Source organism: Triticum dicoccoides, chromosome 7B (assembly GCF_002162155.2).
Source record: "Triticum dicoccoides isolate Atlit2015 ecotype Zavitan chromosome 7B, WEW_v2.0, whole genome shotgun sequence".
Classification (NCBI taxonomy): domain Eukaryota; kingdom Viridiplantae; phylum Streptophyta; class Magnoliopsida; order Poales; family Poaceae; genus Triticum; species Triticum dicoccoides.
Window position 1 is genome coordinate 544,408,437 of NC_041393.1, and position 23,097 is coordinate 544,431,533.

The 23,097-nt window shown below is 46.1% G+C and overlaps 1 protein-coding gene across 1 annotated transcript; it reads left to right on the forward strand.

The window, feature by feature from the left end:
* Nucleotides 1–555: 555 nt before the first annotated feature.
* On the forward strand, nucleotides 556–912 carry LOC119339094. Its single transcript, XM_037611260.1, has one exon. The coding sequence runs from the start codon at nucleotides 556–558 to the stop codon at nucleotides 886–888; it is 333 nt and encodes a 110-aa protein (XP_037467157.1). The 3' UTR covers nucleotides 889–912.
* The last annotated feature ends 22,185 nt before the right edge of the window (nucleotides 913–23,097 follow it).

Here is a 23,097-nt window from a genome sequence, read left to right on the forward strand (position 1 = left end):
CATTGTTTCAGCATAATAAACAACATGTAATGCATTTTGGGCATATTTTGTGGCTAGGCTAGGGTTTTCTTTGTCCTTTTTGGGCCAAATGGTCAGGATGGGTAGAAATTTTGCTGGGTATGAGCGGGAATTACCTGGGGTCTGCTGAATTGGAGCTCACATATAAGGGCTTCATACGTAAAGTGGGTAACGGGTAATGCTATTCTATGCTGTCCTCGTCTTACCTCTTGGGTTAGTATCCAACGGCTTCTTATGTGCATTTAAACTAGTTCATCCATGTCTTTAATAGAGTAATTACCCATAGGGAAGCGGGTAACGACTAATCATTGCCGAAGTATGTTGAATAACGGTGACTACGAACATGGGTCTACATGTTGTGTACGTCCCGGTGCACCCCTGACCTGCCACATCCCACTCCTAAGTCTAGTCCAACAATAACTTACACCAGTGAAGGCATCTCGCTGTATATATAAGCACACCAATGCGGTTAGCTCATCATATGCCCCATTTGTACAGAGCTTCACGCCAGTCCCACCAGTGGTTAAGAGACGACCAATGCTGATCCAACAGACGAACTGCAGCAAGCCCCGGCGGCGAGGTCGCCGGCGTGTGCGCCGCAGCGGTGGTGGTGTCCGGCTGGGCTTGCTGCTCCGGCTGCGCGTGCGGCTGTTCGGCATCGTCGGCCTGCTCGTCAGGCGCGTGGAGGAGCTCAGATGCTGCCCCGCCCGTGGCAAGATCAGCTGCTCGACGTCGAGAGCGCGCAGGCCGGTGTTGTCCCTTGACGGTAGCTGCCGTCGCCGTCAGGCGCCGGCAGATAGGAATCAGAGCTCCTTCTACAACGAGGCCATAGCAGACTGCTTGGAGTTCATCAAGAGCAGATCCACCTAAATGCCTGCGAAGGATGATAAGATCGTCAGTTTGAATTAGTTGGATTGTGTAGTCTTTCTTTATGGTGAAGTTTCTGCTCCTGGAATTGGTTTTATCACTTTTGGAGAGAATTTAATTAGTCTTTTCTTAGTGTTCTACGTATGTTTACATGATTAGTTCTCCAAACAAAAACAAAATTGTTGGCACCCATCAAAATTTAATCAAGGTTAGGCGCCCTAGTTCAAAAAGGAAAAACAATCAAGTTTAAGTGTGAATGTGTTCCCGCAAAAAAAAAGTGTGAGTGTGTGATTCTACTTCGTCTTCTTTTGTTCTTGAAAATCAATCAACTTGACCAATCATCTTTCTTCTTCTTTTCTATATATGGTCATGTTCACTTTCTAACAGCGGCGCTGCACTGATTCATTTCTATTTTTTAAAGAAAGTTCCTTCACTCAATAATAAGTATCACAGTTTTGAACTAACCCCGGTTTAAAACTGCACAGTTATATTTTGGGTGGTAGTAGTATTTATGAGTTTTGGTGCTAAAAATGTTTATCTAAGAAATCATGAAACATTCGTGGGCAAACACAAATGTAGAAGTTACTTGTTTTAGGAAATAAGAACACCTAAAAGAAAACCTAGTTGCATACATTGAAGTTTGCACATATATTATTTAAAAATATGTGAACATTAAAAAAATACATTAACATTTTTTTTCTAAATTACATGATTTGGAGCAGTCTGGCTTTGGAAGAACTGGTCCAGATGGAACTGTAAAATCTTTGCTTGGTTGGCCCTACAACACTACATCTGGACATTGGATCGCCGTGTTACGCATGGACTACAGGATAATACTGTGTGATAGGCGGAAACATCTTACCCTAGCTCGGGCGGCGTGTTGCATGTTACATAGCAGGGGCGCAATAACGTTGAAGCACATACATGATTCGGTTGCAGAGATAAGAGAGAATCTGAGATACATCTTGGGGAGGAAGAAAGAGGAGGAGATACACTTGGTTACAACAGAATAGGATGCAGCTAAACTACCTCCTAAACTACCTCCTGGATATCTCTCCTGTCACGGATACAAGTGCTCCATATATGTATTTAATACCCTCCCTCTTAATCACAACTTGGTCAAGTTGAGATTATGTTTGAAGTCTTCAAAGCTTCGTATGGGCAAGGCCTTTGTGAATCCATCTGCAATTTGATCTCTGAAATGCACAAAGCGAATGCCAAGTTGCTTGTGGGCAACTCTTTCTCTGACAAAATGAAAATCAATTTCTATATGTTTTGTTCTAGCATGAAAAACTAGATTTGCAGAAAGGTAAGTGGCGCCAAGATTGTCACACCATAGGCATGGAGCTTGTGTAGTTTTCACAGCAAGCTCCTTTAACATGGACTGAACCCATATTATCTCTGCTATAGCATTTGCCAATGTTTTGTTCTGCCTCTGTACTTGACCTAGAGACGGTAGCCTGTTTGCGTGCACACCATGATATCAAATTAGGTCCAAAAAATACAGCAAATTCACTAGTTGATTGCCTGTCATCCAAGCATCCTGCCCAATCAGAGTCAGATAAGGCACTGGCAAGATTAGAGGGTGACTTGAAATTTAGACCAATGCTCAAAGTGTTTTTGACGTATCTAACTATACGTTTTGCAGCAATTAAGTGAACAGTAGTGGGTGCATGAAGAAACTGACATACTTTGTTAACAGCAAAAAAAATGTTAGGTCTAGTAAGGGTGAGATACTGTAATGCTCCCACTAAACTTCTGTATCTTGTGATGTCCTCTTGATTTAAGGGTGTCCCTTTTGTGAGAGATAATTTTTCTGAACTGGATAATGGAGTAGGTGAGGGTTTACAACCATGCAAGCCAACCTATTTTACCAGATCAATTGAATACTTTTCTTGAGAGAGATGAAGTCCATCCTTGTGTCTCTTCACCTCAATTCGAAGAAAAAAGTGCAAGTCTCCAAGATCTTTCAAGGCAAAATTTGCACCCCAATTCCTTTAAAAGTCCTGTGATTGCTTCATTAGACGAGCTTGTCACAATAATGACATCAACATATATAAGAACAAATATGCATGTGTTGGACTTGTTGTAAATAAACAACGAGGTGTCAGACTTAGAAGGAACAAAACCAAGTGCCTGCATTTTATGACAAAGACGAGAATACCATGCTCTTGGAGCTTGCTTTAACCCACACAGTGCTTTATCAAGTTTGCACACATGAGAGGGAGCACTTTTACTTGCAAACCCAGGAGGTTGCTTCATGTATACTTCCTCTTCCAGAACACCATGAAGAAACGCGTTCTGCACATCTAGCTGTCTGAGGCTCCAGCCCATGGAAACAACAATGGACAAGACAAGGCGGATGGTGGCAGCTTTTACAACTGGAGTGAACATGTCCTCATAGTCTATAACATACCGCTGTTTGAAACCATTGGCAACAAACCTAGCCTTATAATGATCAATAGTTCCATCATATTTTCTTTTAATCCTGAATACCCACTTGCAATCAATCAAATTTTTACCTTTCTGTGGAGGAACCAAATGCCATGTTTTGTTTTTCTTCGGTGCCATGTACTCTTCATTCATAGCTTTCTTCCATTTTTCATCACCAAGGGTTTCTTCAATTGTAGTTGGTTCACCTGTAGAACAAACCATACTATATTTGATTATATGTTTGTAGTTAACAGGTTGTGTTAGACCTTTTTGTAGTCGTGCACGTCGTGGGGATGTAGTCGAATCCGTGAGCACAGAAGATCCATGCGGCTGCACAGAAGTTTCAGGAGCAACAGATCCCAAGGAAGAATCTGCAGCTGCAGCCGCATGGGTTGAACTGACCGGATTTTCTATGGCCAACGACCGCCTCTTAGTGACTATTAAAGTCGTAGAGGATCCCGACCTGTGGACCAGCCCATCATACTCCAATGATGGCGTATCAGCATAGGCGCCCACGCCGGTCGGCTGAGTGGGCGCGGAGGAGTCCGTGCTGGGGCCCACATCGGTAGAGCGAATCAGGGCCCGGCGCTTGTAGACAGCGGGCTGGCCACGAAACCGGGCATCACCTGGGACAGCCGCTGGACGTGAGGTGGTAGGCGGCGATTAGCGCGGGGCAGGCGACGCGATGCAGCCAGCGAGAGGCGGCCGCGTGGTGCCCGCGGAGTTAGAGGCGGCTCGTGCACCTGCGCCTGTCTCTACGTCGCTGGATCCTGAGGGGGATCCGGTTCCCGCGCCTGCACGTGCAACGACGGATCCCGAGGAGGATCTGGTCTCCTGCCATGGAGCAGATCCCGAGGGGAATTTGTCCCCTGTGTCGTGACACATAAAATGAGGGTCGATCTTTTCACTGCTAAGGCCGTTTTCAACGCCATTTTCTCCATTGTTCGCTCATGTTTCATCTCCTATTTAATCAACACAAGTCTCATGTATGCTACTAGTCGGATTAGTCAACAGTTGATCATCAATATTGTTTCCCCCTTGATCAAGAGCGATAAGATGAGGTGGCAAAAGAAGGATTTTTTGCGAAGGAGTGTACCGTCATTAGGATGAAGATCAAAAAAGGGGAATTTGGTTTCATCAAAAATGACATCCCGAGAGATATAGACACGCCCAGTGGAGACATCTAGGCATTTTACACCTTTGTGTTGAGCACTGTAGCCAAGGAACATGCATTGTGTGGAGCGAAACATGAGTTAGTTATTATATGGACGGAGATTGGGCCAGCATGCACATCCAAACACGCGAAGAGACTTATAGTCTGGTTCGGTGTGGAGAAGCCTTTCAACCAGAGTTTCATTGTTTATAACACGAATAGGAATCACATTTATAATGTGAATGGCGGCGAGGAAGGCTTCGTCCCAAAATTTGAGAGGCATAGAAGCTCCTGGTAGGAGGGAAGCCCAACCTCAATGATGTGACGATGCTTACGTTCAGCGGAGCCATTTTGTTGGTGAGCGTGAGGGCACGACACATGATGTGAGATGCCAAGAGTTTGGAAGGAGTTTCATTTCTCATACTCCCCTCCCCAGTAAGATTGGACAACAATAATTTTGCTGTCAAACTTGCGTTCAACAAGAGCTTGAAAGTTTTGAAAAACTTGAAAAACATCAGATCTTTTCTTAAGAAGATAGTCATCAATAAAACTAACATAGTAGATGTGTCTACCAACAGAACTAGGGGCAGGACCCCAAACATCTGAAAAGATTAATTGCAATGGTTTTGTGGAGACACTAGTGGATATTGGATAAGGCAACCGATGACTTTTAGCTCGTTGACATGAATCACAATTGTATCAAGATGACGCCCACCACCAAACGGGATCTTATTTTTTCTAAGCAATCTTTCAACTAAAGAAAAATAAGCATGTCCTAATCGATCGTGCCACCGTGTTGATGAAAGTTTGACAACACTATGGACTTCTTTATTGAATATTCTACACTTCATAATCAACGGGTAAAGCCCTCGAACACATCTACCTCGATAGAGGATTTTCTTCGTTGCCTAATCCTTGACCAAAAAGAAGTAAGTATGAAATCCGAGGAAGACATGATTACCAATGGCATTTCTATGAACGGAAAGAAGATTTTTGTTGGCATTAGGGACATGCAAAATTTTCTTAAGATAAATTTTACGTCAAGGGGTACTAAAAATTGAATGACCAATGTGGCGTATCTTCCTACCTTCGCCACTGGTGGTGTGGATCTGATCTTTGCCATTGTACTTTTCCTTCATCGTGACCTTCTCAAGTTCACTATAGTAATATGGTTGATGGAGTCGCTGTCAACATACTAATTTGTGTCGACCCCGTAGGAGCCATTAGCAGCTGCGGTGATCTTGTCCTCATCTTGGGAGTCATCGCCGTCTTCATCGTAGCGGTGTCGGCAGTCCTTGGCAGTGTGCACGAGCTTGCCGCAAATCTGATAGCGCGGGGTGTCGGGGCGAGCCCTGCCAGAGCCACCACCGTGATGTTCCATGTTGCCAGAGCGCCCGCCGCCGCTACCGTGCCCACCGCCTCCTGACCTCATCTTGCCACAGGAAGGGCCACACGAGCGAGAGCCGCCACCACGGTTGCAAGAGGCGACATTTGCGGAGGACTTGAAGCTGCCGCCGCCGGAGCCGTGGAACTGCGCCATGCGTTGGTCGAAGTTGCTGAGCATGGGGAAGAGCTCGTCGAGGGAGGCCAGAGTGATGCAGGCATCGAGGGCCGAGACCAGGGAGCGATAGTCCTGATCCAGCCAATGGAGGATGTATGAGATGAGTTCATCATCATGGATCGGCTTGCCGGCCGCAGCCAGCTCATCTATCTACTTTTCCTAACACTTGTCCGCTAGTTTTGGACTCTAATTTGCATGATTTGAATGAAACTAACCCAGACTGACACTGTTTTCAGCACAACTACCATGGTGTTCTTTTTGTGTAGAAATAAAAGTTCTCAGAATGGAACGAAACTTTGTGAGGATTTTTTATACAATAAAGAGAATTTCAGGAGCCAAGAACCACCGGAGGTTGGCACCTGGGTGTGCACAACCCACCAGGGCGCGCCACCCCCTCCAAGCACACCCATGTGGGTTGTCCCCACCTGGTGGCCCCGCAGACCCTAAAACTAACGCTATAAAATCCTTATTTTTCAGAAAAATTAGGGAGAAAGAATTATCGCGTTCTTCATCGAGAGACCAGATCTGGAGTCCTTTTGGGGCTCCGGAGTGGGGGGTATTTGTTCTTCGTCATCACCAACACTTCTCCATCGCCAATTCCATGATGCTCCCCACCGGGAGTGAGTAATTCCTTCATAGGCTACTGGTCGGTGAGGAGTTGGATGAGATTGATCATGCAATCGAGTTAGTTTTGTTTGGGCCTGATCCCTAGTATCCATTATGTTCTGAGATTGATGTTGCTATGACTTTGCCATGCTTAATGCTTGTCACTTTGGGCCTGGATGCCATGATTTCAGATCTGAACCGTTTATGTTATCACCATTATATCCATTCTCTAGATCCCATCTTGCAACTTATAGTCACCTACTACGTGTTATGATCTGGCAACCCTGGGGTGACAATAGTCGGGACCACTCCCGGTGATGACCGTAGTTTGAGGAGTTCATGTATTCACCGTGTGTTAATGCTTTGTTCCGGTTCTCTATTAAAAGGAGGCCTTAATATCCCTTAGTTTCCAATAGGACCCCGCTGCCACAGGAGGGTAGGACAAAAGATGTCATGCAAGTTCTTTCCATAAGCATGTACGATTATTTACGGAATACATGCCTACATTATATTTATGAACTGAAGCTAGTGCCGTGTCGCCCTAGGTTATGACTGTCTCGTGATGAATATCATCCAACAAATCACCGATCCAATGCCTATGAATTTACCTTATATTGTTCTTGCTAAGTTACTACTTCTGCTACTGCTATCGTTACTGCTACAAAACCATTGCTATCACTATTACTGTTACTATTGTTGCTACCATTACTATCAAAACTATCATATTATTGTGCTACTAGTCACTTTCCTGTAGATAATTAATCTCCAGGTGTGGTTGAATTGACAACTCATCTGCTAATACTTGCAAATATTCTTTGGCTCCCCTTGTGCCGAATCTATAAATTTGGGTTGAATACTCTACCCTCGAAAAATGTTGCGATCCGATATACTTGTGGGTTATCAAGACCTTTTTCTGGTGCCATTGCCGAGGAACATAGCTATATTTGTTGAGTCACTTGGGATTATGAACATATTATCACTATGAAGAATCTGAAGGATGCTAAGACTAAGATTTTTCCCTCTAAGATGAGGGGAGGTAAGGAACTGCCATCCAACTCCGCTTTAGATTCACTTTCTGTTATAAGTAAACTTGCAACACCACCACATGACATTAATTATGATATGTCGCAAGTTATTGATGATGCTACTTCTGCTATGAGTGCTACTCATGATGATGCTAGTACCTTGCTTGATGATGATGTGCCACTAGGTGAATTTCTTGATGAACAAATTGCTAGAGTAAGACAGCATGATATTGTTGAAACTGATGATGAGCTTGAAACTGAAAATCTTGAAACACCTACTAGAACTAGCTCTCCTAGATATGAATTGCTAAAGGTACCAGAAGGTTATGCTATGAGTGAGGAGGAAACTAGAGATATTCTTGCTTGTAAGGATAGAGATGATCTAGAAAAATTATTATGCAAGCATAAAGAAAGATATTTGAATGCTAAAATGAAATGCGATCCTAAGTTTGCTACTTCACCTATCTTTATTGATGACGAGGATTATGAATTCTCTATCGACCCAGAGTTAATTACTTTGGTTGTATCTGATCCTTTCCATGGTTATGAAACTGAAACTGTTGTGGCACATCTTACTAAGTTGAATGACATAGCCACTCTTTTTGCTCATGATGAGAAGATTCACTACTATTAGATCCTCAAATTATTTCCTTTCTCATTAAAGGGTGATGCTAAAGCTTGGTACAATACTCTTGCTCCTGGTTGTGTGCGTAGTCCCAAGGATATGATTTATTACTTCTCTGAAAAATATTTCCCTGCTCATAAGAAACAAGCTACCTTGCAGGAAATATTTAACTTTCTACAAATGGAAGAAGAGAGTCTTACACAAGCTTAGGGGAGGCTTCTCCAATTGCTTAATGCTTTGCCTGATCATCCTCTTAAGAAAAATGAAATACTTGATATCTTGTATAATGGACTAACCGATGCTTCTAGGGATTTCCTAGATAGTTGTGCTAGTTGCGTTTTCAGGGAACGAACTATTGCGCAAGCAGAAGAATTATTGAATAATATATTGAAAAATTATGATGATTGGACTCCTCGTGAAACACCTGTTAAATCCACTCTGAAGAAGAGGGGTATCTTGTATCTCAGTCCTAAAGATATGCAAGAGACAAAGAAATCTATGAAGGAAAAAGGTATTAAAGCAGAGGACGTTAAAAATTTACCACCTATTGAAGAAATGCATGGGCTTTAAGCACCACCACCTAAGGTGGTAGAGATAAATTCTTTAATGAAGTTCAATGATAGTGATAATCCTCATAATAAACATCCTAGTCAATGCCTTTATGAGTTTGACAATTACATTAGAAAGCAAGATCACTTCAATGCAAATGTTATGAAACAATTGAAATACAACTCTGATATGATTGCTTGCTTAAGTGACTTGTTATTTAGAATCTCAAATGATGTTAGATGTGTAGGAAAGCATGCCTCTATGGTTCAAACTCAATTAGAACAATTTGCTAAATCCCAAAGAGAGTTGCTTGATGAAATGAATAATAAATATAAGTGACTTTGATGCTAGAGTAGCAACTAGAGGAGGTAAAATGACTCAGGAATCACTTTATCCTGAGGGACACCCAAAGATAATTGAAAAAGACTCTCAAATAATTAACACCGATGCACCTAGTCCTTCTAAAAAGAAAAAGAAGAAGAAAAATGATAGGACCTTGCATGCCTCTAGTGAACCTGAAGTAGAAAAACCTCCTGATAATGATAATGAAGTTTCTATGTCTGATGCTGAAACTCAATCTGGCAGTGAACACTCACCTTATGATAATAAAAAATATAATGATGAGATTCATGAAGACACTCAACCTAATAATAAAGAACCAGACAATGATATTGAGATAGAACCAGCTTTTGATCTTGATAACCCACAACCGAAGAATAAAATATATGATAAAAGAGACTTTGTTGCTAGAAAACACGGTAAGGAAAGAGAACCATGGGTTCAAACTCCTATGCCCTTTCCACCTAAGTCAACTAAAAACAAAGATGATGAAGAATTTGAACGCTTCGCTGAAATGATTAGACCAGTATTTTTGCGCACTCGCTTGACTGATATCTTAAAAATGCCTCCTTATGCAAAGTGCATGAAAGACATCATGACCAATAAGAGAAAAATACCAGAAGCGGAAATCTCCACCATGCTTGCTAATTATACTTTTAAAGATGGAGTACCTAAAAAACTTGGAGATCCGGGAATTCCAACTATACCTTGCTCCATTAAAAGAAATTATGTGAAAACTGCTTTATGTGATTTGGGAGCTGGTGTTAGTGTTATGCCTTTCTCTTTATATAGAAGACTTCATTTGAATAAAATCACACCTACTAAAATATCTTTGCAAATGGCTGACAAATCAATTGCCATACCTATCGGTATTTTTGAGGATGTGCCTGTTGTTGTTGCTAATGTTACTATTTCGACTGACTTTGTTATACTTGAGATGCCCAAGGACGACAACATGTCGATTATCCTTGTTAGACCCTTCTTGAATACCGCAGGAGCTGTTATTGATTGCAATAAAATCAAGGTCACTTTTCATATCAATGGTAATGAGCATACGGTGCACTTTCCGAAGAAACAATTCCAAGTGAATGGTATTAATGTTATTGAAAAATCTCCGACAATCACTATTGGAAGTTTTCAACTACCTCTACCTACTATTAAAAAGACATATGAAATGCTTATTGTTGGGGACATTCATATCCCCGTTGAGGTAACTTAGTGATTTACAAAAGTTCTTCGGTTTCATGCTAATTTAAAGTGGTTGTAATAAGACTTGATCAACCTTATTAATGGATCATTTTTGAGAGGTATGAAGTTGATGAATTTAGTGAGCACTACCTTCTGTCGCTACCTTTTGTTTTTTGTTTTTACTAGTTAAATAAAATAAAATGCCATATTTTGTTTGTTTTCTGAATTTTCCGTGCAATAAAAATGACCCAAAAATAAAATTTCTCAGAATGCTCTGAAAATTTAATATGATTTTTTCTGAATATTTAAGAATTTCTGGTGCAAATAATATTAGAGGGACGTGCACCACGTGGGTACAACCCACCTGGGCGTGCCAGGACCCTCAGGCGCGCCCTGGTGGGTTGTGGTCCCCACGTGGGCCCCCTCACTTACTTATTCTTCCCACATCATCACATTCCTCCAAAAAAATCACCATTGCTTTCTCTCTCGTGTTCTTGCTCCCAAAACCGCGGATTTCGATCTCTTTGCTCGAAGCTCGGTTTCTGAAACTGTTTCGGAGAATTGTTGCTTGGTATGTGACTCCTCCATGTGTCCAATTAGTTTTGGATTTAGTGGTTTATATTTTGTATAATTAGCTACTCTTGGTGATGTTGTAGATGAGATTTCATGTTGAATTCTTAGAGTTCTAAGTAGTTTGAATGCTTGCTATGGCCTCTATACATCTTTATGAGTAGTTGCTACCAATCTTGTAAAGTTTTGTTGACAAATTTTTGTGACCCAAAATTTTCAGAAAATTGTACGCGAACATTATGAACTTCTTTGGAAGGAGTTCTTTGAGGAGGAGATCCTCGGAGGCATCCTCTAGTAGCAGCTCAGTTCGTCGGTCTTATGTTGAACCGAGTGAAAAGTCCATTTGAGATGTTGCCACTAAAACATGCTTATGCCCATGCAACGATTATATGGTGAGCATGGGTATTAAGGAGGAATTTGAGCAATATGTTCAAAATGTCGATCTCGGTCCCTACATTTCAGATAAGTGCGACCAACACCTCACTCTCACTGAATCATTTGTCAAAGGATTTAAATTCCTTCCCCATGAGTCTAGGGTGTCATTTAAACTGTATGAAAATCCGTTTACCATATCTTTAGAGAGATTCACTCACCACTGCAAAATTCTATTCTGGGGTTTGCTCGATAAACCGCCAAGGTGTTAGTTTGAGATATTCTTGACTAATCTTTGCTATGGTGAGAATAGGAGAGTCAAGCAAGGTAGAATAAAGAGCATTCATTTTCCCGCAATCCAGTACTTTGCATTATTTAATGGAAAATGTATTGTAGGCAAACAAGATTGCAGTACACTTTGTGCTTCAGACTTGAGCCTCATACGCACCGCTCTCAATGGTGACAAAAGTTATAATCTTGGAGCGATTGTTGCATGTAGGTTGCAACACAACGCTGGTAGTGGATATTTTTATGGTGGAATTTATGCCACACGTTTAGCAAGGGAGCTGGGTGTTTCACCCTTGCCCTATGACCCTATTTTACGTACGCAGTACCTAGACTTTGATGCTATGAAATGTCATAAGATCCTTAGAGGTGATCCCCACAATTTCACTTATAAATTGATGTTTAATAAGGACTCCATGGTGGACACATATTTGTCTGCACCTGCTCTCTTTAATTTTCACAACAGGGGAAGATATTATGTTCTTGTGAGCGAGGCCCGAGCTCATAACGCATCGGTTGTGGCTGCACGGCGGGCTGAGGCATCTGCATCGACAACCATTTCGACCATTACGCAGGCTACTGACTGATTACCAAGTTAGGCCAAAAGCCTAAGCTTGGGGAGTACGTATTCCCACCAACATTACATTCATGTTCACACATTTCATTCCAGTTGTCGGTGTTCACTTTTTCATTGTATTATCCATGTTTAGTTTATTTTCTCGCTTTCTTCTTGTGTTTTTGAAAAACTTTGAGAAAATCAAAAACATATTTCTTGCTTCTTTTTATTTTCTTCCTAGTTTAAATTGTTGTAGCACTAAAAAGAAAACCCAAAAAGATTTCCTTTTTCTTCTTTTGCTTGTTGCGAGCTTTCCCGTGTAAATAGTTTTTCTCATTTTGCTTTTCCCTTTTTATTTGCTTGTTTATGAAAAACCAAAAACTCCAAAAATATTTCATTGTGTTTCTCTGAATTTATTTTATTTTTATTGAGTCATACCAAGGAGAAGACCACGATGAAAATATTGAGTGGCTCTCATTTGCATTATTAATTGTTGATCTAACGAAGAGCCCATATTACCTTGTCTTCTCCTTTTGAATAAAATGTTTGTAGATTCCAGCTTAGTCCCTTTCAGTCTTTCACTATTATTATTTTCAAATCGTTCAGTCGTGCAAGTGAAAGGCAATAATGACGATATTCAATGAAATGGCTGTGGTAGAGAGAAACAGGTATGAACTTGACTTGTTCTGTTTTTGTAAATATGTTTAACCTAGCGTCCATGATTCAGCCTATTATGATTAAGCATGTTTGCAATGACAATTAGAGATTATAGTTTCTCATGCCATGCATAAGTAGCTAGGAGTGGATAATGATTTATCTTGGATGTCAACATTGCGTTAAAATGATTGTGATGTAGTACGATGATATGGTATCCTCCTCTGAATGTTCGAGTGGCCTAACTTGGCACATGTTCATGCATGTAGTTGAATCAAAACCAACATAGCCTCTATGATATTTATGTTCATGGTGTTCATATCCTACTCAGGCTAGTATCCAATGTTACTTATGCATAACGCATGTTCATGACCGTTGTTGCTCTCTAGTTGGCCGCTTCTCAACCTATTTGCTAGCCTTCGCCTGTACTAAGTGGGAACTCTGCTTGTACATCAAAAACCTGAAACCCAAGTTATTCCAGATGAGTCCATCATACCTACCTATATGTGGTATTACCCTGCCGTCCTAAGTAAATTTGCATGTGCCACCTCTAAAAACTTCAAACAAATATCCTTTTTGTGTGCCTGGATTGTTTATAGAGCGATAGGAGGTAGTTGGTATCTTCCATGCTAAGCGGGTTATTCTCAGGATGAGTATTTGCTCACTCACCATTGCATGAGAAAGGGGCGGTAATAGGGATTCCCAGTCCCAATTGCAAAAACAACTTATAAATAATGAAACAAAAGCTCCTATGGAGCAATAACCTTTACTTTATCGCTTGGGAACCGCTACTAATGTGTTTAGCATGGAAGATACTGATAACTGATTGTCGCGAAGTAAACAAGAAGGGTGCATGTCTCAAAATTTAATTTACCTCTGTTTTAAAAACTTGAGCTCTAGCACCTCTGCAAATCACTGCTTCCCTCTGCGAAGGGACTATCTATTTACTTTTATGTTGTGTCACCACCTTCTCAAATAAGCGCCAGAACCTGAGAGCATTGCTGTCATGCTGATGCATTGTGTGTAGCTAATGTTGGGTGCATCATGACTGGATCTTTTCTACCATGAATTACAATGTTTAGTCGCTGCTTGAACTTTGGGGGTGCTCTGCATTTATGTTTTGCAGTCTTAGTGTCGGTGTCAAAACCGGCGGATCTCGGGTAGGGGGTCCCGAACTATGCGTCTAGGCGGATGGTAACAGGAGACAAGGGACACGATGTTTTTACCCAGGTTCGGGCCCTCTCGATGGAGGTAAAACCCTACTCCTGCTTGATTAATATTGATGATATGGGTAGTACAAGAGTAGATCTACCACGAGAACAGAGAGGCTAAACCCTAAAAGCTAGCCTATGGTATGATTGTTGTTCGTCCTACGGACTAAAACCCTCCAGTTTATATAGACACCGGAGAGGGCTAGGGTTACACAGAGTCGGTTACAATGGGAGGAGATCTACATATCCGCATCGCCAAGCTTGCCTTCAACGCCAAGGAAAGTCCCATCCGGACACGGGACGAAGTCTTCAATCTTGTATCTTCATAGTCTAGGACTCCGGCCAAAGGTCATAGTCCAGTCATCCGGACACCCCCTAATCCGGGACTCCCTCAGTAGCCCCTGAACCAGGCTTCAATGATGACGAGTCCAGCGCGCAAATTGTCTTTGGCATTGCAAGGCGGATTCCTCAATACTTCATAGAAGATGTTGAACACAAGGATAGTGTCCGGCTCTGCAAAATAACTTCCACATACCACCGTAGAGAGAATAATATTTGTACAAATCTAATCTGCTGACGTATTCCGCAGCGTGACATCATGCCACGGCCAAGTCTTTATTCGAATCATTTTACTGTCCCACCTCAGCGCGTTTAGCGAGGCGGTTTCCTTGGCATGTCTTGTCAAAGCAGAGATCATGTCCCCTTATTCCGGGATTCTCATCAATACGAGCGTGGGTAACCCAACCATGCCATTAATCATGAAACTTGGGAGATAAGCGAGTTTCAGCAGGCTGGCGGGGGCACATAGTTTCGGCCACCCATATAAGGGGATAAGGATCCACCCTTTCCATCTACGCCTTCTTCCTCCCTTGCTTATCCATTTCCCCGCACTCGAGCTCCAGCACCCAAGTCCGCACTTCCCACCTCGACCTTCTCCAGCCATGTCAGGAGCGGGAGGCAGGTGGATGGCTTCCTTCGTCACGGAGGGGCAAATCAAAAAGTTGAGGAAAGCTGGATACTTGTCCAATGACATCGCGCACCGGCTCCCAGATGGGTGACAGCTCATCCCCACCCCTAGGCCCCATGAGAGGGTGGTGTTTCTCCCCCATTTCCTCCGCGGACTGGGCTTCCCACTCCACCCATTTGTCCGGGGGCTCATGTTCTACTACGACCTGGATTTCCACGATCTGGCCCCGAACTTCATCCTCAACATCTCGGCGTTCATCGTCATGTGCGAGGTCTTCCTCCGCATCAAGCCCCACTTCGGCTTATGGCTAAAGACCTTCAATGTCAAGCCGAAGGTTGTGGGCAGCCGACAAGCGGAGTGCGGAGGCTCCATGGTGGGCAAGATGCCCAACATCACATGGCTCGAGGGCTCCTTCATGGATACCATCAAAGGGTGGCAATCGGGGTGGTTCTACATCACCGAGCCGCGTGACCCTGAATGGGCAGCGGCCCCCGAATTCCAATCTGGCATCACCACACGACTCACCTCCTGGAAAGAGACGGGCCTGTCGTGGGTTAATTGGGAAGAGGAGACCGGACTCCAAACCTGCGTCCAAAACCTGGTGGACAAGAAGGTTAAACTTGTCAACGTAGTCGAGGTCATGCTCTTCCGCCGGATTCTCTCGTGTCAACGACGGGCTTTCAACTTGTGGGAGTTCGACCCGGCTCGGCACCATACTTTGTCCAGGCTCTTCGACACAACGCATGAAGACGCCTGGAAGGTGCTATTCAAGAGCTCCGAGGTTCGCCCTCCCATTACCGAGGATCACAGATTCTGCGTGAAGCACCAAGCCAGCGCAGTAAGCTTGTTTTACCCTTTACAGGATACTTGTTTTTCATAGTTTGACTCTATGCGGGATCTAAGCTCCCGCTCCTTTGACAGGACTAGAAGAGGACGTCCGGACGGATCGACTGTCCGGCTCCTTTGCCCGAAGGCCCAGCAGACGCCCGCTTGGCAAAGCTGCTGGTCCTGGCACCTCACGTGGTGCCGGAGAAGAAGGCCAAGAAGAAGGCCACGGGAACTCGAAAGAACTCCCGACGCCTGTTGGTGTCGGACTCATTTCCCGATGACCCCGAAGCGCACTCCTCCTCCGAAGACGAGGAGGAGGAATAAGAAGCCTCTCCCCCTCCAGCGGGGGGAGGAAAGAAAAGGAAGGTCGCCCCGACTGCTGAGGCCGGAGGGTCCAAGAAGGGGAAGACCCTTCTTCCGGACTACGCCACCAACGCCGAAGACGGCGGAGAGGAGTGGCCATCCAGGGCCAAGCCCCTGGCAACATCATAAGTATCCAGATACCAGAATAACTCATGGCGTTCCTTTAGTGCACAATATCTTCTAACACCGAACATAATCATGTAGTCCGCCCAAGGCCCAGCTCGACGCTTCGTCGAGCGGATCCCTGGATTTGTCGGATGTGAATAGTCTTTCACTCCCGACTGCTACCTCCCCTCGCCCCATGGACGATGCCGAGGTGGAGTCCTAGAAGGGGCCAGGCCAGGAGGAGGTAGCCCCGGAGGCACCGCAAGGCAATCTTCCGGACTCCAGGCGCAAAGGGTATAAAACCCCAGAGGGATCTAAGTCCGACCCTGGGCCGGACACCGCACCGGAACCTTCAGTGGTTCCGGAGTCTGGCAGGCGGCCCCTTCGTAAGAAGGGCAAGCCTATGACGCCGGTGGCCTCCGTCCAACCGAAGGCACCGGACAATTTGCTGGAGGTGCTTAACGGCGCCTCCATCGACGAGGAGCACCACACTATTATGAGTGCGGTGATCCAGAAGGTTCAGTCCGCCAAGAGCGGGCTGATAGAAGCCTATGCCAGCCTTCTAACATGCTTTGAGGTATGTATTTAAAACATGTAAAAATGTTACCACATAGACAGTAGCCCCTGATGCTCAGTTTGGTGTTCGGAAAGAAAAGCCGGACTGAGGATCTAAAAAGATATACGCAGGAGTCTAACATAAATATGTCAATATGGGAATGCAGGCTGCGCTGCTGACCTCTGCCGCACTGACTGCGGAGGTCGATGCATTGAAGCAGAGCCTCGAGCGGTCTGAGAACGAGCTCGGCCTTGCCAAGAAGCAGCTCGAGGACAAGGAAGGTAGGTAGTAACTTATGTAAGTATATAGAAAAATACTTGGTTGCAAATAGTGACATGATCAACGTGAATGTTACAGGGGCCACAACCGAGGTGGCGACCCTGAAGGAAGTGCTATCCAAGGCCAAAGACAATGCGGCCGTGGAGCGCACCGAGCGAGAAAAGCAGGAGGCGCGGGCGGAGGAGGTGCGGCAAGAGCTCCATGCTCTTGTGAAGAAACACAAGAGATTGGAGCTTGACTCAAAGACTCGAGAGTCCGAGCTTGCCTCGGCCCTTGAGAGCGCCAAATCCGCCAAGGCCGAAGCCCAAAAAGCCCTCTAGGAAATTGAGGCGATGAAGAAGATAGCGGCGGGTAAGGCATTCTTTATGCAAAGCAAGCACGTGAAAGTGAATTACTTGTTACTTACCTGAGTCCGGAGCTCTCCATGAGCATTCGCAGATCTGCCCCGCAGTGTGTCCGATGCCGCCGCATTCTACCGAGCCGAGGAAGGGAGCTCGACGGAGAAGGTGTTCTAGTCCCAGTATGCTGAGGCCGGACATCCGGTGCCCTTGAGCGACCAGCTGAAGCAGCTGCTCGAGCTCCATAAGGTGGCCGAATAGGCCATGAAGGGCCTAATAGTCCGGCTATGGCCTGGGGAGGTCCTGCCTGGGAGCTACTTTGGGATGGTGAGGTGGCTGGTGGATGCCTGTCCCCGGCTTGGAGTCATCAAGCGCTCCGTGTGCATCGAAGGCGCCCGTAGGGCCCTTGCCCGTGCTAAAGTGCACTGGGGCAAGCTGGATGCTGAGAAGCTCATGACAGATGGGCCACCGGAGGGGAAGGAGCATCGCAGGCCCGAGATGTATTATGAGGGCATCCTAAAGGGTGCCCGCCTTGTGGCGAACGAATGTTCCAAGGATTTAATTTTTGAGTAAACTCGCTCATGTTTATCCTGTGCGCTGAAAACTTGTTCATATGCGCTAAGCAACGCTTTTTGAATTTAAAATATTACCTTCTGTGCGGCCGTTTATTAAATCTGAGAGATGCAAGTCGTCGGCTTCTACCCCCATGCCACGAGTGCTGGGGTGTCCGGGATAAACCTGAGCGCTCTTGTTCCCATTCTTGGGTCCTTCGAGGTAGGCGCTCAACACAATGAACAAGGCAATCGGACTATAATGCTTTATCACTCTCACTTAGCCATAGAATTCTATAGTTTTAAATTTCGGCGAAGCCCCTAGTATTCGGAAGACCGAGTTTGGGGCGCTATCCACGCCTAGGCCGGACAAAGCCAACTCCTCGCTCAAAGCGGCATAAGTCTTTAGGGACTCGAAAACCTCTCGAACAGCGACCGACTCTCGCCCTATCATGACGGTCAGTTTTAGCTTTCTCTACTGAGGTGCTCAACCCAGCTCAACTGGGGCACAATCGCAGTAGTTCTCCCAGCGCTACCTTAGTCGATATAGCGGAACGTAAGGTACCAAAACATGGGAGCCGGGCAAACCCAACTATTGACCCAAGACATGATTCAGAGCTGATGCATATAATGCTATAAGTTCGGGGTGCCGCACTCGTGAGAGTGTTCGGACTTCTCACACCGTACTCTGGGATACTTGAGCCCCTGGTGTATTGGCCGTACCAAAGTGTACGGTTGCATAATGTCATAACTGAACATATTTACATAAAAATGCAATAATAGACAAAAGCTATGTATTGTTTATTAAAAGGCTGCTATGAAAGTAGAACGATACAAATAGTAGGATAAGCAAGAGATGGGAGTATTTGACATGTCCCCCTCCAGGGGCAAGCTGCGAGACTTTAAGTAAGACAGGTATTTAGCTCGTTATCGAGACCACCTGGACATTCGACGTGGCTTGCTGTCTCCCTGGCTGTTGCATCGTGTGTTTGGCGATTGTACTACCGGACAGGCCTTCCTGAGAGTGGAGTCCTGAAAGTAAGAAAAGAGAAATGACAAAATCGGGAGCTGCTAGTGCGGTTGAGCCGCATTCTGGGCGTGCCGTGGTTGTGCCCCTCCCCTTATGCCCATGGTATTTCCAGGGCGTAATTATGTACGTGTGGTACTGGTTTCGCAATCTCGCGAGGGCTGGGGTTGGGGCCGCACTACTATGCTTGCTCGGAACGTGCCAGGCGGTCTTGTTGTAGGTTACTCCGGGCACACTTGACGGTGTCTGGACGTTTAACAACCGGACTGGAGAATTGCCTTGAGAGGCTACTTTGTACTTCCGCCGTGAGAGCCGCCGTGTGCTCCTCTGTTCAGAGAGAGCGTTCGGTGTTTCCATTGACCGTAATGACTCCTCGAGGGCCTGGCATCTTGATCTTGAGGTATGCATAGTGCGGCACCACATTGAACTTTGCAAATGCGGTTCGTCCGAGCAGGGCGTGATAGCCACTGCGGAATGGGACTATGTCGAAGATTAACTCCTCGCTTCGGAAATTATCCGGGGATCCGAAGACCACTTCGAGTGTAACTGAGCCTGTACAACTGGCCTCTACACCTGGTATGACGCCTTTAAAGGTCGTCTTTGTGGGTTTAATCCTTGAAGGATCTATGCCCATTTTTCACACTGTATCCTGATAAAGCAGGTTCAGGCTGCTGCCGCCGTCCATGAGGACTCTAGTGAGGTGAAATCCGTCAATGATTGGGTCTAGAACCAATGCGGCGAATCCGCCATGACGGATGCTAGTGGGGTGGTCCCTTCGAGCAAAAGTGATCGGGCAGGAGGACCATGGGTTGAACTTTGGGGCGACTGGCTCCAACGCATATACGTCCCTGAGTGCCGGCTTCCGCTCCCTTTTGGGGATGTGGGTTGCGTATATCATGTTTACCATCCGCACTTGTGGGGGAAAACCCTTCTGTCCTCTGTTGTTCGGCGGCCGGGGCTCCTCCTAGTCATCGCTATGCAGCCCCTTGTCTCTGTTTTCGGCACTTAACTTGCCTTCCTGCTTGAACACCCAACAATCCCTGTTGGTGTGATTGGCTGGTTGTTCGGGGGTGCCGTGTATCTGGCACGAGCGATCGAGTATCCGGTCCAAACTGGACGGGCCCGGAGTATTTCTTTTGAATGGCTTTTTCCGCTGACCGGGTTTAGAGCCTCTGAATCCGGCATTAACTGCTGTATCCTCAGTATTGTCGCCGTTAATGCGGCGCTTGTGCTTGTTGCGACGCGACCTGCCATTGTTGTCCTTGGTATCCAAATTACCATTGCTGCTGGTCATCTTATTACTATGAGCTAGCTAGCTATCTTCTCCCGCGCAAAAGCGGGTCATGAGTGTTATGAGGGCTGCCATGGATTTCGGCTTTTCCTGTCCTAGGTGCCGGGCAAGCCATTCGTCACGGATGTTATGTTTGAAGGCTGCAAGGGCCTCTGCGTCCGGACAGTCGACTATTTGATTTTTCTTGGTTAGGAACCGTGTCCAGAATTGTCTGGCCGATTCCTCTGGTTGCTGAATTATGTGGCTTAGGTCATCGGCGTCTGGTGGTCGCACATAGGTGCCCTGGAAATTGTCGAGGAATGCGGATTCCATGTCCTCCCAGCAACCAATTGACTCTGCTGGCAAGCTGTTAAGCCAATGTCGAGCTGGTCCTTTAAGCTTGAGTGGGAGGTATTTGATAGCGTGTAGATCATCACCGCAGGCCATGTGGATATGAAGGAGATAATCCTCGATCCATACCACAGGATCTGTTGTGCCATCGTATGATTCGATGTTTACGGGTTTAAAACCCTCGGGGATTTAATGATCCATTACTTCATCTGTGAAGCATAGTGGGTGTGTGGCGCCTCTGTACTGGGTTATATCACGACGTAGCTCATATGAGCCTTGCCTGCCGTGTTTGGCCTGGCCGTATTTGCCATATCCGGCGTGACGGTTATCGTCACGTGTCGTGGGGCGCCCACATGATCCGTAGATCGATCTTGTTTGCCTTGCCTTGTCCTCCAATATGTCTCGCAGGTCCGGCGCAATTCCCCGTGCCTTGGTTTTTTTGAGCGGTGCCGGGGTGCGGCTTGAATGGATGGCCGAGAGGCCTCTCTATCGCGGCCACAAGGTGGCCGTCGGCCACGTCCTGCGCTGGTGACGTAGCTTTAGGTGCTTCCTCCTCTAATTGGGGTAGCAGCCTGCGCTTCGGGTAGCTCTTGGAGGGGCGTTCGAGTTTGTAATCTTCGGTCGCAAGGACTTCAGTCCATCTGTTGGCTAGCAAATCTTGGTCAGCTCTAAGTTGCTGCTGTTTTTTCTTGAGGCTGCTTGGCGTGGCCATAAGCCTGCGTTGGAAATGCTCTTGTTCGACAAGATTCTCAGGCACGACAAATTCGTCGTCGGCGAGGCTTGCCTCGTCTTCGGAGGGAGGCATGTAATTATCGTCCTCTACCTCTTTGTCTGCCGCTCTCTTATGAGGGCTGGCTTCTCCATCCTCCTGCGCTGAATCCTGCTGGAGGGGGTTGTCTTCGGCACTGTCCGGGGTGTTATTGTCTCCGGTTCCAGAATCGCCGTTTTTGCTTTGGCGGGATTTAGAGCGGCGTCGTTGACTCCGGCGCTAAGGCTGCTTCTTGGAGGGGTCATCCTCCGTTGTTCCATCGCCATTCCCTTCTTTTGGGGTGTCCACCATGTATATGTCATATGACGAGGTGGCTTTCCAGTGCCCTATAGGCGCTGGTTCTTGGTCGTCTCCTGCATCATCGTCCATACCGTCGATGTCTTCGGAGTCGAAGTCGAGCATGTTGGTTAAATCATCGACAGTAGCTACGAAGTGGGTGGTGGGTGGGCTTCGAATTTCTTCATCATCCGCATCCCAACCTTGCTGAGCGTAGTCCGGCCAGGGCTCTCCTGATAGGGAGAGAGACTTTAGTGAATTCAGGACGTCGCCAAAGGGCGAGTGCTGAAAGATGTCCGCGGCGGTGAACTCCATGATCGGCGCCCAATCGGGTTCGATCGGCAGGGGTGTGGAAGGCTTGGAGTCCGGAAAGGAGTCCGGCACCTTGGAGTCACGGGCTTCGCAAAGGACAGGGCTGGTATTCGGCTCGATCGCCGTAGAGATTGCAGCCCCCGAGGCGGTGTCCAGCTACCCGTCCTCGATTGGCGCAGTCGGCTCCGAGCTAAGGGTCGGAGCGGACACTGAGGCGGCCTCCTGGGCACTGTCCGGCGGCAGAGCTAGATCATGCCCATCGTGACAGTGCGGCACGCTCGGCTGTGGCTCGAACCCGTCTAAGATCAAGTCTCCACGGATATCAGTCGTGTAATTCAAACTTCCAAACCTGACCTGATGGCCAGGGGCGTAGCTTTCGATCTGCTCCAGTTGGCCAAGTGAATTGGCCCGCAGTGCAAAGCCGCCGAATACGAAGATCTGTCCGGGGAGAAAAGCCTCACCCTGGACCGCATCGTTGTTGATGACCGGAGGAGCCATCGGGCCTAAAGGTGACGACACAGATGAACTCTCAATGAAAGCACCAATGTCGGTGTCAAAACCGGCGGATCTCAGGTAGGGGGTCCCGAACTGTGCGTCTAGGCGGATGGTAACAGGAGACAAGGGACATGATGTTTTTACCCAGGTTCGGGCCCTCTCGATGGAGGTAAAACCCTACTCCTACTTGATTAATATTGATGATATAGGTAGTACAAGTGTAGATCTACCACAAGATCAGAGAGGCTAAACCCTAGAAGCTAGCCTATGGTATGACTGTTGTTCGTCCTACGGACTAAAACCCTGCGGTTTATATAGACACCGGAGAGGGCTAGGGTTACACAGAGTTGGTTACAATGGGAGGAGATCTACATATCCGTATCACCAAGCTTGCCTTCCACGCCAAGGAAAGTCCCATCCGGACACGGGACGAAGTCTTCAATCTTGTATCTTCATAGTCCAGGAGTCCGGTCAAAGGTCATAGTCCGGTCATCCGGACACCCCCTAATCTGGGACTCCCTCACTTAGGGAGGGCTCGCGAGATACCACTATTGTCATATTGTATCATGGTTGTTTTGATAACATGTTGCTGTTTGAG